The sequence below is a fragment of the Phaenicophaeus curvirostris genome, chromosome 33, assembly GCF_032191515.1.
Source record: "Phaenicophaeus curvirostris isolate KB17595 chromosome 33, BPBGC_Pcur_1.0, whole genome shotgun sequence".
Classification (NCBI taxonomy): Eukaryota; Metazoa; Chordata; class Aves; order Cuculiformes; family Cuculidae; genus Phaenicophaeus; species Phaenicophaeus curvirostris.
The window spans coordinates 2,402,093-2,418,517 of record NC_091424.1 but is presented as its reverse complement, the minus strand read 5'-3'; the positions used below and the strand labels follow the sequence as shown (position 1 = coordinate 2,418,517).

Sequence of the window (16,425 nt, the reverse complement as noted above, 5' to 3'; positions counted from 1 at the left end):
CTGGGGAGACTGGGGGTGGACTGGGAGACATTGAGAGGGGCCTGGAAGGGACTGGGGGAGACTGGGAGGGACTGGGGCGGACTGGGAGGGTCTAGGAGAGTCTGGGATGGACTGGGAGGGACTGAGGGGACTGGAAGGGACTTGGAGGGGACTGGGGGGCACTGGGATGGACTGGGAGGCACTGGGAGGGTGTGCTGGGGCGAGACTGGGAGGCACTGGTCCGTACTGGGAGGCACTGGTTGTGGTCCCTGACGCGGCCGCAGTTGCGCTGGCGGCGCTGGCGCTGGGGGGCGGCTCCGAGCGGCGGCTGCTGCGCCCCAGGTGAGACCAGTATATACCAGTACACACCAGTAACCACCAGTATGGGCCCTGCCACCCCCCCCGCAGTGCTCCCAGTATCCCAAGCGCCCATGGGAGGGGTCCCCATTGCTCCCAGTATCCCCACTATCCCACGTCCCCGTTGCTCCCCCTGCCCCTGGACTTGCTCCCAGTTCCCCCAGTACCCCCAGTATCCCCACTCTCCCATGTCCCCAGTGCCCCCAGGAGTGCTCCCAGTGCCCATGGGGGGGTTCTCTGGTATCCCTAGTGCCCATAAGGGGGTTCCCAGTGCTCCTAGTTCCCCCAGTTCCCCCAGTATCCCCACTATCCCACATCCCCACTGCTCCCCCTGCCCCCGGGCTTGCTCCCAGTGCTCCCAGTTTGCTCCGCAGGTGGTCGGGGGGCCCCTGGGGGGCCTGGTGGCCGGGGCCGTGGGTGCCGGCGCTGTCGGGGCTGGTGTCGGGGGCGGCCGTGGGGCAGGCGGCGCTGACGGGGGGCGCACGGCTGCTGCGGGGGCTGGCGAGGACCCGGGCCCTGCCCCTGCCCCACGTGAGTGTCCCCCTGCCCCATAGCGACCCACAGCAGCCCCTGCCATATAGTGATCCATGGAGACCCACCCAGAGCGTCCCCTGCCATATAGTGATCCATAGAGACCCACCCACAGCATCCCCTGCCATATAGTGATCCATAGAGACCCACCCAGAGCGTCCCCTGCCATATAGTGATCCATGGAGACCCACCCAGAGCGTCCCCTGCCATATAGTGATCCATGGAGACCCACCCAGAGCGTCCCCTGCCATATAGTGATCCATGGAGACCCACCCAGAGCGTCCCCTGCCATATAGTGATCCATGGAGACCCATCGAGCCCCATAGGGACCCCATAGTGACCCATAGCCACCCCATAGTGACCCCTAGTGACCTATAGCCGCCCCATAGTGACCCACAGCACCCCTTAACTGCCCCATAGTGCCCCATAACTGCTGTATAGTGACCCATAGCCACCCCATAGTGACCCCTAGTACCCCATAGCGACCCATAGTGACCCCCTAGTGACCCCTAGCCACCCCATAGTGACCCCTAGTGACCCCTAGCCGCCCCATAGTGCCCTATAGCTCCCCATAGCCACTCCATAGTGACCCATAGCCGCCCCCCATCTCTCTCTCCCGCAGGCCCTGGGCTCCGGGCGCCTCTGGCCGCTGGCGGCCACCTCGGCGATGTCGGCGCTCGGCGTCCTGCTCGGCTCCTTGGACCTGGTGGCGCCCGTCCTGTCGGTGTGAGCGGCGCGTCCCTCCTCCTCCCCACCCCCGACGACGTCACCCCCCGTGACATCACGGCCCCACTGATGATGTCACGTCGTGTCCCCTCCCCCCCATAACCAGGTTCTGCCTCACCTCCTACCTGGGCCTGAACTTGGCCTGCGCCCTCCAGGGCCTCCTGCCCACCCCGGGATGGGCCCCGCGATGCCGCCTCTACCACTGGTGAGACCCACAGATGATCTATGGGCTCTATAGGGCTCTGTGGGACCCTATGGGGCTCTAGGGGCTCCATGAATCCCTATGGACTCCGTGGGTCCCTATGGGTCACTATGGGTCCCTATGGGCTCCGTGGGTCCCTATGGGTTGTATGGGTCCCTATGGGTTCTATGGGTCCCTATGAGGCTCTATGGGTTCCTATTGATCCCTATGGGCTCCATGGGTCCCTATGGGCTCTATGGATCCCTATGGGCTCCATGGGTCCCTATGGGCTCTCTGGGTCCCTATGGGCTCTATGGATCCCTATGGGTCCCTATGGGTCACTATGGGTCCCTATGGGCTCTATGGGTCCCTATGGGTTCTATGGGTCCCTATGAGGCTCTATGGGTTCCTATTGATCCCTATGGGCTCCATGGGTCCCTATGGGCTCTGTGGGTCCCTGTGGGCTCTATGGGTCCCTATGGGCTCTATGGGTCCCTATGGGTCACTATGTGTCCCTATGGGCTCTATGGGTCCCTATGGGTCACTATGTGTCCCTATGGGCTCTATGGGTCCCTATGGGCTCTATGGATCCCTATGGGCTCTATGGGTCACTATGGGTCCCTATGAGCTCTGTGGGTCCCCATGGGTCCCTATGGGTTCTATGGGTCCCTATGAGGCTCTATGGGTTCCTATTGATCCCTATGGGCTCCATGGGTCCCTATGGGTCCCTATGGGCTCTATGGGTCCCTATGGGCTCTATGGGTCACTATGGGTCCCTATGAGCTCTGTTGGTTTCCATGGGTCCCTATGGGTCACTATGTGTCCCTATGGGCTCTATGGGTCCCTATGGGCCACTATGGGTCCCTATGGGCTCTCTGGGTCCCTATGGGCTCTATGGATCCCTATGGGTTCTATGGGTCACTATGGGTCCCTATGAGCTCTGTGGGTCCCCATGGGTCCCTATGGGCTCTGTGGGTCCCTATGAGGCTCTATGGGTTCCTATTGATCCCTATGGACTCTCTGGGTCCCTATGGGTTCCTATGTGCTCTATGGTTCCCTATGGGCTCCATGGGTCCCTACAGGCTCTATGGGTCCCTATGTGTTCCTATGGGTCCCTATGGGTCCCTATGGGCTCTATGGGTCCCTATGGGCTCTATGGGTCCCTGTGGGCTCTCTTTATGGGTCTCTACGGGTCTCTATGTCCCGCAGGGCGGTGTCCCTGGCGGGGGCCGTGCTGTGCCTGGCGCTGGCTCCGCTGCCGTGCTGGCCCTGCGCCCTCCTGGCCCTCGGCATCGGCGCCACCGCCTACAAGTACCTCGAGTACCGCGGGTGAGGCCTGCGGGCGCCACGGGGCTCTAGGGGGCTCTATAGGTCTCTGGGGGGCGCTATGGGGCTCTATGGGTCGCTGTGGGGCTCTATGAGTTTCTATGGGGTCCCTATGGGTCTCTATAGGTCTCTGGGGGTCACTATGGGGCTCTGTGGGTCGCTATGGGCTCTATGGGGCTCTATGGGTTCTATAGGTCACTGTGCTATATGGGTCTCTATGGGTCTGGGGGAATCTGTATGGGTCCCTATTGCCCCTATAGGTCTCTATGGGTCCTCTGGGTCCCTATGGGTCCCTATGGGTCCCCTGGGGTTCTATGGGTCCCTGTGGGTCCCTGTGGGTCCCCTGGGGTTCTATGGGTCCCTATGGGTCTCTATGGGTCCCCTGGGGTTCTATGGGTTCCTATGAGTCCCCTATGGGTCTCTATGGGTCCCCTGCGGTTCTGTGGGTCCCTATGGGTCTCTATGGGTCCCCCAGGGTTCTATGGGTCCCCTGGGGTTCTATGGGTCCCTGTGGGTCCCTATGGGTCCCCTGGGGTTCTATAGGTCCCTGTGGGTCCCTGTGGGTCCCCTGGGGTTCTATGGGTCCCTATGGGTCTCTATGGGTTCCTATGGGTCTCTATGGGTCCTCTGGGGTTCTATGGGTCTCTATGGGTCCACTGGGGTTCTATGGGTCCCTATGGGTCCCCTATGGGTCTCTATGGGTCCCTATGGGTCCCCTGGGGTTCTGTGGGTCCCTATGGGTCTCTATGGGTCCCCTGGGGTTCTATGGGTCCCTATGGGTCCCCTATGGGTCTCTATGGGTCTCTATGGGTCCCCTGGGGTTCTGTGTGTCCCTATGGGTCGCTGTGGGTCCCCTGTGTCCCCACGGCTGCCCCCCCCCCCCCCCCCATCGCAGGGCGCAGAGCGAGTGGGGCGAGGGGCTGCGGGGGCTCTTCCTCAGCGCCGCCCGCTTCGCCCTCCTGCGCCTGGAGGACGGGGAGCCCCCCGCGCCCTCCTGGAGGTGAGCGACCCGCGCGTCTGGGGCGGGGAGAGGGCCCCAGGGAGCCGTGGGGCGGCCGTGGGGCGGGGAGAGGGGGCCGAACGCGGAGCCGTGGGGCGGAGACGGGGGGCGCAGCGGATACACCCCCCGAATGGGGCGATGGAGGGTGCTCTGGGTCGTGCTGTGGGGCTGTAGGGGCTCACTATAGGGCTACATGGGTTCTGTGGGGCCCTATAGATCTCTCCGGGTTTCTCTGGGTCCCTATGGGGCCCTAGGGGCTCTATGGGTCCCTATGGGTCTCTATGGGGTTTTATGGGTCTCTATGGGTCCCAATGGGTCTCTAGGGGTCCCTATGGGTCCCTATGCGTCCCTATGGGCCCTATCGTCCCCTATGGGCTCTATGGGTTCCTATGGGCTTTATGGGTCCCTATGGGTCCCTATGTGTCCCTATGGGCCCTATCGTCCCCTATGGGCTCTATGGGTTCCTATGGGCTTTATGGGTCCCTATGGGTCCCTATGTGTCCCTATGGGCCCTATCGTCCCCTATGGGCTCTATGGGTTCCTATGGGCTTTATGGGTCCCTATGGGTCTCTGTGGGGCCCTATGGGGCTCTATGGGTTGCTGTGGCTCTCTATGGGCTCTATGGGTCCCTATAGATCTTCCTGGGTCTCTATGGGTCCCTATGGGCTCTATGGGTCCCTATAGATCTTCTTGGGTCTCCATGGGTCCCTATGGGCTCTATGGGTCCCTATGGGCCCTATCGTCCCTTATGGGTCCCTATGGGTCTCTATGGGTCCCTATGGGCTCTATGGGTCCCTATGGGTTCTATGGGTCTCTTTGGGTCCCTATGGGTCTCTATGGGTCCCTATGGGCTCTATGGGTCCCTATGGGCCCTATCGTCCCTTATGGGTCCCTATGGGTCTCTATGGGTCCCTATGGGTTCTATGGGTCCCTATGGGCTCTATGGGTCCCTATGGGTCTCTATGGGCTGTATGGGTCCCTATGGGCCTTATCATCCCTTATGGGTCCCTATGGGTTCTATGGGTCTCTATGCGTCCCTAGGGGCTCTATGGGGCTCTATGGGTCCCTGTGGTCCCTATGGGTCCCTATGGGGCTCTACGGGTCCCTGTGGTCCCTACGGGTCCCTGTGGGTCCCGCCGTGGGTGTCCCCGCAGGCCGCAGCTGCTGGTGCTGGTGAAGCTGGACGCGTCGCTGCGCCCCACGCAGCCCCAGTTGCTGGCGCTGGCCGCCCAGTTACAGACTGGGAAGGGGCTGACGGTGCTGGGCTCGGTGCTGGCCGGGGAGCTGCCCCACGACCTGCCCCGCGCCCGCCAGGCCGAGACGGTCAGTGGGGCAGCCGTGGGGCTCTAGGGGGGCCTATAGGCTCTATAGGATCTATGGGGCTCTATGGGCTCTATGGGTTCTATGGGGCTCTATGGGTTCTATGGGGCTCTATGGGGTCTCTGTGGGGCTCTATGGGGTCTCTATGGGGTCTCTATGGGCTCTATGGGGTCTCTGTGGGGCTCTATGGGGTCTCTATGGGTCTCTACGGGGTCTCTGTGGGGCTCTATGGGGTCTCTATGGGGTCTCTATGGGGCTCTATAGGGCTCTATGGGGCTCTATGGGGCTCTATGGGGTCTCTATGGGGTCTCTATGGGGTCTCTATGGGGTCTCTATGGGGTCTCTATGGGATCTATGGGGTCTCTATGGGGTCTCTATGGGGTCTCTATGGGTCTCTATGGGGTCTCTATGGGGCTCTATGGGGGCTCTATGGGATCTATGGGGTCTCTGTGGGGTCTCTATGGGTCTCTATGGGTCTCTATGGGGTCTCTATGGGTCTCTATGGGATCTATGGGGCTCTATGGGGTCTCTATGGGGCTCTATGAGGTCTCTATGGGGTCTCTGTGGGTCTCTATGGGGTCTCTATGGGGCTCTATGGGGTCTCTGTGGATCTCTATGGGGTCTCTATGGGGTCTCTATGGGGCTCTATGGGCTCTATGGGGTCTCTATGGGGTCTCTGTGGGGCTCTATGGGGTCTCTATGGGGTCTCTATGGGATCTATGGGGTCTCTATGGGCTCTATGGGGTCTCTATGGGGTCTCTATGGGGCTCTATAGGGCTCTATGGGGCTCTATGGGGTCTCTATGGGGTCTCTATGGGGTCTCTATGGGGCTCTATAGGGCTCTATGGGGCTCTATGGGTCTCTGTGGGGGCTCTATGGGGGCTCTATGGGGTCTCTATGGGGTCTCTATGGGATCTATGGGGCTCTATGGGGCTCTATGGGGCTCTGTGGGGTCTATAGGGTCTCTATGGGCTTTATGGGGTCTCTATGGGGTCTCTATGGGTCTCTATGGGGTCTCTATGGGATCTATGGGGCTCTATGGGGGCTCTATGTGGCTCTATGGGGCTCTGTGGGCTCTGTGGGGTCTCTATGGGGTCTCTATGGGCTCTATGGGGTCTCTATGGGGTCTCTATGGGGTCTATGGGGTCTCTATGGGGTCTCTATGGGGTCTCTATGGGGCTCTATGGGATCTATGGGTCTCTGTGGGTCCCTATCGATGCCTATAGGTCCCTATAGATTCTGTGAGTTCTATGGGTCTGGGGGCTTTGGGGGGATCCCTATGGGCTCTATGGGTCCCTATGGGTCTGGGGGGGGTTTTGGGGGGCCCCTATGGGTCTGGGGTGTCCCTATATCCCCCCCATGACCCCCCTCCTTTCCCCCCAGGCTCTGCGGGAGGCGCTGTCGGCCGAGGGCGCCCGCGGCTTCGTGCAGGTGCTGGTGGGGCCGGGGGGCGCCCGGGGGGTCCCCAAAGAGCTGGGGTCCCTGGTCCAGGGCTGCGGCCTCGGGGCGCTGCGCCCCAACACCATCCTGCTGGGCTGGCCCCGGAGGGAGCCCCCCCACGCCCGGGCCTTCGTCGGTATGGGGGGGCTAGAGGGGAATTTGGGGGGGCTAGAGGGGATTTGGGGGGGATAGAGGGGGATTGGGGGGGGATAGAGGGGATTTGGGGGGGATAAAGGGGATTTGGGGGGGATAGAGGGGGATTGGGGGGGGATAGAGGGGGATAGAGGGGGATTTGGGGGGGATAGAGGGGGATTGGGGGGGGATAGAGGGGATTTGGGGGGGATAGAGGGGGATTGGGGGGGGATAGAGGGGATTTGGGGGGGGATAGAGGGGGATTTGGGGGGGATAGAGGGGATTGGGAGGGGGATAGAGGGGATTTGGGGGGGCTAGAGGGGATTTGGGGGGGATAGAGGGGGATTGGGGGGGATAGAGGGGGATTTGGGGGGGATAGAGGGGATTGGGGGGGATAGAGGGGATTGGGGGGGGATAGAGGGGGATTTGGGGGGGATAAAGGGGATTTGGGGTGGTTTGGGGATGGATTTGGGGTAGATTTTGAGCTTTTTGGGGTGTTTTGGATGGTTCTGGGTGGGTTTTGGAGCTCTACGGGGTGGATTTGGGGCCTTTTGGGGTGGATTTGGGGCGGTTTTGGGTGGATTTGAGGCTTTTGGGGGTATTTTGGTGTCGCTTTTGAGCATTTTTGGGGTCCCCCCTCACCGTTCTCCCCCCCCCCTCTCCCAGAGCTGCTGCGGGTGTCGGGGGCCGGCGGGCGAGCGGTGCTGGTGGCCAAGGGGCCGCTGGAGCTGGGGGCGCAGGGGGGGACCCTCGACGTCTGGTGGGTGGTGGGCGACGGGCGGCTGCTCACCCTGCTGCCCCTGCTGCTGCGGCGCCACCCGGTACGCGCGCTGGGGGGCGGCTGGGGGGCTGGGGGGGGGCTATGGGGCGGTTTAGGGGGGTTATGGGGTGGTTCGGGGGAGTTATGGGGCACTGTGGGGCAGGAGAGGGCTCTATGTGTCCCTATGGGGCTCTATGGGGGCTCTATGGGGGCTCTATGGGTCTTTATGGGGTCTCTATGGGTCCCTATGGGGTCTCTATGGGGTCCCTATGGGGTCTCTATGGGGTCTCTATGGGTCTCTATGGGCTCTATGGGGTCTCTATGGGTCCCTATGGGGTCCATGGGGTCTCTATGGGGTCTCTATGGGTCTCTATGGGTCCCTATGGGCTCCATGGGGTCTCTATGGGTCTCTATGGGGTCTCTATAGGGTCTCTATGGGTCCCTATGGAGTCTCTATGGGTCTCTATGGGGGCTCTATGGGCTCTATGGGGTCTCTATGGGGTCTCTATGGGTCCCTATGGGGTCTCTATGGGGTCCCTATGGGGTCTCTATGGGGTCTCTATGGGTCTCTATGGGTCCCTATGGAGTCTCTATGGGTCTCTATGGGGGCTCTATGGGCTCTATGGGGTATCTATGGGGTCTCTATGGGTCCCTATGGGGTCTCTAGGGGTCTCTATGGGGTCTCTATGGGTTCCTATGGGCGCTATGGGGCTCTATGGGGTCCCTATGGGGTCCCTATGGGGTCTCTATGAGTCTCTAGGGGTCCCTATGGGCTCTATGGGTCTCTATGGGCTCTATGGGCTCCCTATGGGGTCTCTATGGGGTCTCTAGGGGGTCTCTAGGGGGTCTCTATGGGTCCCTATAGGGTCTCTATGGGGGCTCTATGGGGGCTCTATGGGCTCTATGGGGTCTCTATGGGGTCTCTAGGGGTCTCTATGGGCTCTATGGGGTCTCTATGGGTCCCTATAGGGTCTCTATGGGCTCTATAGGGTCTCTATGGGGTCTCTAGGGGGTCTCTAGGGGTCTCTAGGGGTCCCTATGTTTTCCCATGGGCCCTATTGTCCCCTATGGGTCTCTAGGGGTCCCTATGGGTCTCTATGATCCCCTATGGTCCCTGTGGGCCCTGTGGGTCGTTGCGGGGCTCTATAGGTGCCTATAGGTCCCCCCCTCCACCATGGCTCCAGGCGTGGCGGGGCAGCCGCGTGCGGCTCTTCGCGGTGGCGTCTCTGCGGGAGAACAGCCTGGGGCTGCGGCGGCTGCTGGAGGCCGAGGCGCGGCGGCGCGGCCTGCAGGCCCAGGCCCACGTCGTGGAGCTGGTGAGGCCAGTATAGACCAGTATGGACCAGTATAAACCAGTATGGACCAGTATAGACCAGTGCCCCCCGGCCCCCACTCACCCCGGACCCTCCAATGCCTCCGAACCCCTCCCAGTCCCTCCCAGTGCCCCCAGTCCCCCTCCCAGTCCCTCCCAGTCCCTCCATTCCCCCTCCCAGTCCCTCCCAGTCCCTCCCAGTCCCTCCCAGTCCCCCCAGATCCCCTCCCAGTCCCCCCACTCCCCCTCCTTTCCTCCCCCTTTGCCCCGGTGCCCCCTCCTTTCCGCCCCCCCAGTCGCCTCGGTGCACCCGCCAATCCCTTCCCCCCACCCCCTCCTTTTGGTTCCGCCCCCCGCACTTTGGTTCCCGCCAGCCCCAAAATCGCTGTTTTTCACCCCAAAACGGGGCTTCCCCCCCCCCCCCCCCACAGGACGACAGCGACGTCTCGGCCGACGCCTACGAGCGAACCCTCATGATGGAGCAACGAGCACAGATGCTGCGGCAGATGCAGCTGGCCAAGGCGGCCCAGGCACGCACTGGGAGCACTGGGAGGCACTGGGAGGCACTGGGGAGGCACTGGGGAGGCACTGGGAACACTGGGAGGGCACTGGGAGGCACTGGGAGGCACTGGGAGGGCACTGGGAGGCACTGGGAGGCACTGGGAGGGACTGGGAGGACTGGAGGGGGGAACTGGGAGGGACTGGGAGGCACTGGGAAGCACTGAGAGGGGAACTGGGAACAGTGAGTTGTACTGGGAGGGAACTGGGGGGGACTGGGAGGGGGAATGGGGGCGACTGGGAGGGACTGGGAGGGACTGGGAGCTCTGGGAGGGAAGAGGCTGGTGCTCTGGGAGTCACTGGTTCATACTGGGAGGCACTGGGAGGGGGTTGCGGGCTGTCCTGGGGGCCACTGGTTTGTACTGGTTTGTACTGGTCTGTACTGGTCTGTACTGGTCCTGGCTGCAGGGAGGGCCCCCCCCCTCAGTGGTTCCGAGCGCGGCCGAGGAGGAGGACGAGGAGGAGGACGGACACCCCCGGGGACCCAGTTTGTGAGTCAAACTGGGGATACTGGGAGCACTGGGAGGCCACTGGGACATACTGGGGGGGTACTGGGAGGCCCAGGGAGGGAACTGGGAGCACTGGGAGGGGGCTTTGAGCCACACGGGGGGCGCTGGGGAGGAGCTGGGGGGCACTGGGACATACTGGGAGGGAACTGGGGGGGTGTTAGGGACATCATACTGGTCTATACTGGTCTATACTGGTTTATACTGGTTTATACTGGTGCTAGGGATGCACGCATGCAGCGCAGTAGGGAACTAGGGGGGCACTGGGATATACTGGGAGGCACTGGGAGGGCATCTGCGGGGGAACTGGAGCCAGATGGGGTGGGAATCGGTCTGTACTGGTTCATACTGGTTCATACTGGTTCATACTGGTTTGTACTGGTGCAGGGGCAACGTGCGGCGCATGCACGCGGCGCAGCGGCTGAACGCGGCCATGGGGCAGCACTCGGGGGGCGCGAGGCTCGTGCTGCTCGACCTGCCCCCTCCCCCGCCCCGGCGCCCCGACTCCTGCATCCAACTGGGAGGGACTGGGAGGCACTGGGAGGGACTGGGAGGGACTGAGAGGGACTGGGAGGGACTGGGAGGGACTGGGAGGGGGAATGGGGGCAACTGGGTGGGACTGGGAGGGGAAATTGGGGCACTGGGAGGGACTGGGAGGGGAAATGGGGGCACTGGGAGGAACTGGGAGGGGAACTGGGAGCACTGGGAGGAACTGGGAGGGGAACTGGGAGCACTGGGAGGAACTGGGAGGGGTGGCTGGTCTCAAACTGGTGTGAACTGGTCCTTAACTGGGGAGACGTGGAGTTCCTGGAGGTGCTGACGGAGGGCCTGGGGCCGGTGCTGCTGGTGCGGGGGGGCGACGGCACCAGTACAGACCAGTATGGACCAGTACAGACCAGTACCACCCCAGTGTGAGCCCCGCACGGGCCGCCGCTCCCAGTACGGACCAGTGCTCCCAGTACAGCACCAGTCTGAGCCCCAGCTCTGCAAGCACGAGCCCAGTATGGACCCCGGCACTCCCAGTATGGACCAGTACAGACCAGTACGACGCCGGCCTGAGCCCTGGCTCTTCAAGGACCAGCCCAGTATGGACCAGTGCTCCCAGTACGGACCAGGACGATCCCAGTATGGGCTGCCGCACTCCCAGTATAGCACCAGTGCTCCCAGTATGCCGCCAGCCTGAGCCACAGCTCTTCAAGCACGATCCCAGTATGGACCAGTACAGACCAGTACAACACCAGTCTGAGCCCTGCTTCTTCAAGCGCGAGCCCAGCACGAGCCCAGCGCTCCCAGTATGATCCCAGTATGGCACCAGTGCTACCAGTATGACCCACAGGGCTCCCAGTATGGGCCCCAGTGCTCCCAGTCTGGCTCCCAGTGGGGCCCTGGGGCTCCCAGTGCTCCCAGTCTGGCTCCCAGTGCTCCCAGTATGAGCCCCAGTGCTCCCAGTCTGGCTCCCAGTGGGGCCCTGGGTCTCCCAGTGCTCCCAGTCTGGCTCCCAGTGCTCCCAGTCTGGCTCCCAGTAGGGACCTGGGGCTCCCAGTGCTCCCAGTCTGGCTCCCAGTGCTCCCAGTCTGGCTCCCAGTAGGGACCTGGGGCTCCCAGTGCTCCCAGTCTGGCTCCCAGTGCTCCCAGTATGGGCCCCAGTGCTCCCAGTCTGGCTCCCAGCAGGGACCTGGGGCTCCCAGTGCTCCCAGTCCGGCTCCCAGTGCTCCCAGTCCGGCTCCCAGCAGGACCCTGGGGCTCCCAGTGCTCCCAGTCCGGCTCCCAGTGGGGACCTGGGGCTCCCAGTGCTCCCAGTCTGGCTCCCAGTAGGGACCTGGGGCTCCCAGTGCTCCCAGTCTGGCTCCCAGTGCTCCCAGTACAACCCCCAGACTGGTCTCTGGTCCCTCGTGGTTTTGTCCTGGGGATCTTGGGGCAAAAAACCCGGTTTTAGGGACTGGGAGGGGAACTGGGAGGGACTGGGAGGGGAACTGGAGGAACTGGGAGGGCCCCGGGGGGGGGGCGGGAGCGGTCGCAGCTCGATGACGTCACTTGCGGCGCGACCGCGGCGCGCGAGGGGAGGCGGCATGGGGGGAGAGGCGAGGTGAAGTGGGGGGGACTGGGATGGACTGGGAGGGGGAATGGGGGACTGGGAGTCACTGGGAGGGAACTGGGAGGCACTGGGGAGCCCTGGGAGGGAACTGGGAGTCACTGGGGAGCGCTGGGAGGGAACTGGGAGCACTGGGAGGGACTGTGGGGCCCCTGTGGGCGGAGCTTAATGGCTGAGGGTGGGACTTAGGACCCTGTAGGTAGGACTTGGGGCCTATAGGCGGGACTTAGGACCCTGTGAGTGGAGCTTATGACCATGTGGGTGGGACTTAGGACCCTGTAGGTAGGACATGGGGCCTATAGGCGGGACTTAGGACCCTGTAGGAGGAGCTTAGCAGCTGTGGGTGGGACTTAGGGCCTATAGGCGGGACTTAGGACCCTGTAGGTGGGACTTGGGGCCTATAGGCGGGACTTAGGACCCTGTAGGTGGGACTTGGGGCCTATAGGCGGGACTTAGGACCCTGTAGGTGGGACTTGGGGCCTATAGGCGGGACTTAGGACCCTGTAGGTGGGACTTGGGGCCTATAGGTGGGACTTAGGACCCTGTAGGTAGGACTTGGGGCCTATAGGTGGGACTTAGGACCCTGTAGGTGGGACTTGGGGCCTATAGGCGGGACTTAGGACCCTGTGAGTGGAGCTTAGCAGCTGTGGGTGGGACTTAGGACCCTGTAGGTAGGACATGGGGCCTGTAGGCGGGACTTAGGACCCTGTGAGTGGAGCTTAGCAGCTGTGGGTGGGACTTAGGACCCTGTAGGTGGGACTTGGGGCCTATAAGTGGCACTTAGGACCCTGTGGGAGGAGCTTAGGGCCCTGTAGGCAGGGCTTAGGACCCTGTGGGTGGAGCCTAGTGGCTGTGGGTGGGACTTAGGACCCTGTAGGTAGGACATGGGGCCTATAGGCGGGACTTAGGACCCTGTGAGTGGAGCTTAGCGGCTGTGGGTGGGACTTAGGACCCTGTGGGTGGAGCCTAGTGGCTGTGGGTGGGACTTAGGACCCTGTAGGTGGGACTTGGGGCCTATAGGCGGGGCTTAGGACCCTGTAGGCGGGGCTTAGGACCCTGTGGGTGGGGCTTAAGACCATATAGGTGGGGCTTAGGACCCTGTGGGCGTGGCCTGTGGCCATGGGGGCGTGGCCAATCGCTCAGGCCCCGCCCCCTAGGCTGCGGCTGGCGCTGGCGGCCTCGTGGGTGTCGCTGCGGCGGCGCCTGCGGCCGCAGTTCCCGCAGGCCCTGAGGCTGCTGGAGGCCCTGACGGCGGCGGCGCCGCGGCTGCTGCGGCCCCGGCACGGAGCCCGCCTGCGCCTGGGGCTGCGCGCGCTGGTACGCACCAGTACGGACCAGTAGAAACCAGTATGGACCAGTATGGACCTGCTCGGAGCGATAGCCATGCTCCCAGTACCCTCCCGGTACTCCCAGTGCCTCCCAGTCCATCCCAGTGCCTCCATTTACCTCCCCCCTCCCATTCCCCTCCCACTCCCTCCTAGTGCCCCCATTCCCCTCCAACTCCCTCCCAGTGCTCCCCACTGGGGCCCTGGCAGCAGCCATCTTGTTCAGGTCCCCCATAGGGAGCCGCCATCTTGGGGGGGGGTGGGGGTGGGTGCGTGGAGGCGGCCATCTTGGCATGGCGGCCCCCACAGGTGGCAGCCATCTTGTTGAGGTCCCTCATAGGTGGCAGCCATCTTGGGAGGGGGGGGAGGGGGTGCGTGGAGGCGGCCATCTTGGCATGGCGGCCCCCTGAGGCGGCGGCCGCCTCGCTCAGGTGGTGCTGGAGCTGCTGCGCGACTCCCCCAGCGACTCCCACGTCCTCGACGCCCTCGAGCGGCTCTTCCCGCCCGGCGAGGAGGCGGCTCCGGAGGCTCCGGCCGTGGCCGAGGCGCAAGGAACCTTCCGGCACCTCGTTCTGGGGCTGCTGCGCGACCGCAACCGGCGACAGGCCTACCTGCAGGTGCCCCAGAGCCTCCCAGTCCCTCCCAGTCCCTCCCAGTTCCTCCGTTCCCCCTCCCAGTTCCTCCCAGTAGCTCCCAGTCCGCAGGGCCCGGCGCAGGAGGAGTACGGGGAGCGGTTCCTGCGGGCGCTCGAGAGCCTCTACCACGAGTTCCTGGAGCGGGTGGAGAGCGCCCTGCCCCCCCCCGACCTGCAGGAGGTACTGGGAGCACTGGGAGGGACTGGGAGGGGGAATGGGGGCACTGGGAGGGACTGGGAGGGGGAATGGGGGCACTGGGAGGGGGAATGGGGGTACTGGGAGGGGCACTGGTGAGTTACTGGGAGGTTACTGGTCCCAGTTGCTGAAGGCCGCCTGGAGCCACTGCCCCCCCGGGCCCCGACCTGCCGAGCTGCCCTTGCTGAGCCGCTACCTGGCGGACACCCGGCCTGCTGGTACTGGGAGCACTGGGAGGCACTGGGGGGGGGGACTGGGAGGCACTGGGGTGCACTGGGGAGAGTTGGGGAGGGACTGGGGGGCACTGGGAAGCACTGGTGGTAATTGGGAGGGCACCGGGGGGAACTGGGGGGCACTGGGTGGGACCTGGAGGGCATACGGAGGGTACTGGGAGCACTGGGAAGGGGTTGGTGGGGCACTGGGAGGCACTGGGAGGTGGGGGGGGTCGCTAAGCTCCGCCCCCAGGGCCCGTGCCCCGCCCCCTCGGCAGGAAGAGGCTCCGCCCCCTCCAGCCACCAGTACTGGGTGAGCACTGGGATGGACTGGGAGGGGGAATGGGAGCACTGGGAGGGACTGGGAGGGACTGGGAGGGGGAATGGGGGCACTGGGAGGGGGAATGGGGGGACTGGGAGGGACTGGGAGGGGGAATGGGGGGACTGGGGGGCACTGGGACGGACTGGGGACGCTTCAAACTACAACCCCCATGGTGTATTGCGTAGCCTTGGGACTACAACTCCCGTCATCCCTTGCGGCATGGCGGCACCCGCTTATCATTATGGAGGCGCGGGACTACAACTCCCGCCGTGCTTTGCGGCACGCGAGGTCCGCGCGTGTTTTTTTGCGGCGCATTGGGACTACAGCTCCCATCGTGGCTTGCGCCTCCGTCGAGTAGAATGGGCGGGGGCTGAGGCGGCACTTCCGCTTCCGGTCCGGGGCTCGAGGAGCGCGGGGTAGCCACGATGCTGATCAAAGTGAAGGTGGGGAGGGTCGCGGGGGGCGGGTGTGTGGGGTTATTATGGGATGGAGGGGGGGGTGTGATGGGGCGGGGAGGGGTCTGACGCCTCTTTCTTCCCCCCCCTTTCCCCCCCAAGACCCTGACAGGGAAGGAGATCGAGATCGACATCGAACCCACGGACAAGGTGCGAGGGTCGGGACCCTGCCCTGCATCCCATAATAACCCCTCCCTGCACGTAACGGCCTGGGGGGGGCCCTTCTCCATCCCATAATGCCCTGGGGGAGCCCCTTTGCTGTCATGTAGTGCCTTGTAGAAGCCTGTTTTCCATCCCATAATGCCTGTGGGATCCCTTTTTCCATCCCATAATGCCTCAGGGCTCCATCTCGCCATCCCATAATGCCTACAGGGGTCCCTTTTCCCACCCTATAAAGCTTCTGGGAGCTGATTTCTCCTTCTATTATGGTTTGGGGAGGGTCCTCCAGCATCCCACAGTGCTCTGGGGCTGCCCTCCTCCATCCCATAATGCCCCCCGGCCATCCCATAATGCTTTTTTCCCCCTTCCCATCATGGCGCCAGGTGGAGCGGATCAAGGAGCGGGTGGAGGAGAAGGAGGGGATCCCCCCCCAGCAGCAGCGGCTCATCTACAGCGGGAAGCAGATGTGAGGGGGGGGCACTGGGAGGGGAAATGGGGGCGCTGGGAGGGAGACTGGGGGAACTGGGAAAGGAACTGGGGGGGACTGGGAGGAACTGGGGAGGGAGAGGTGTAGAAACCAGCGCGGGAACCAAAGTACGGAGTCAGGGGAAGGGATTGGAGGACGCACCGAGGCACCTGGGGGACCGCAAAGGCGGTTGCACCAGGGGGCAAATGAATGGGAGCTGAGGCCCCACCCTCTTTTAACCCTTTCCTCGCGCCTTTTTAACCCTTTCCTTCCACTTTTAACCCCCTTTTTAACCCCTTCCCTCCCCCAGGAACGACGAGAAGACGGCGGCCGACTACAAGATCCAGGGCGGCTCCGTCCTCCACCTGGTTCTGGCTCTTCGCGGAGGGGACGCGGCCGCCCGGTGAGGGCCCCGCGCCGCTAATGGAGGCGCCGA

The 16,425-nt window shown here is 63.5% G+C and overlaps 1 protein-coding gene across 1 annotated transcript; it reads left to right on the top strand.

The window, feature by feature from the left end:
- Positions 1-166: 166 nt before the first annotated feature.
- On the top strand, positions 167-15,980 carry LOC138732525 (solute carrier family 12 member 6-like). The gene is made up of 17 exons (XM_069879126.1): positions 167-321; positions 711-867; positions 1,490-1,593; positions 1,700-1,798; positions 2,984-3,103; positions 3,996-4,100; positions 5,255-5,423; positions 6,804-6,996; positions 7,659-7,813; positions 8,937-9,068; positions 9,496-9,594; positions 10,031-10,113; positions 13,977-14,162; positions 14,250-14,360; positions 14,841-14,900; positions 15,467-15,514; positions 15,907-15,980. The coding sequence occupies exons 1-16, from the start codon at positions 167-169 to the stop codon at positions 15,471-15,473; spliced, it is 1,935 nt and encodes a 644-aa protein (XP_069735227.1). The 3' UTR covers positions 15,474-15,514; positions 15,907-15,980.
- The last annotated feature ends 445 nt before the right edge of the window (positions 15,981-16,425 follow it).

What these genes read in the sequence shown, in the direction of transcription:
- LOC138732525 (XM_069879126.1), top strand. Translation starts at nt 167, where the DNA reads ATGGACTGGGAGGCACTGGGAGGGTGTGCTGGGGCGAGACTGGGAGGC. An exon ending in CACCCCCGGGGACCCAGTTT is followed by an intron (nt 10,114 to 13,976) that starts GTGAGTCAAACT and finishes CGCCTCGCTCAG; the next exon opens with GTGGTGCTGGAGCTGCTGCG. An exon ending in CCCCCCCCGACCTGCAGGAG is followed by an intron (nt 14,361 to 14,840) that starts GTACTGGGAGCA and finishes CTCCGCCCCCAG; the next exon opens with GGCCCGTGCCCCGCCCCCTC.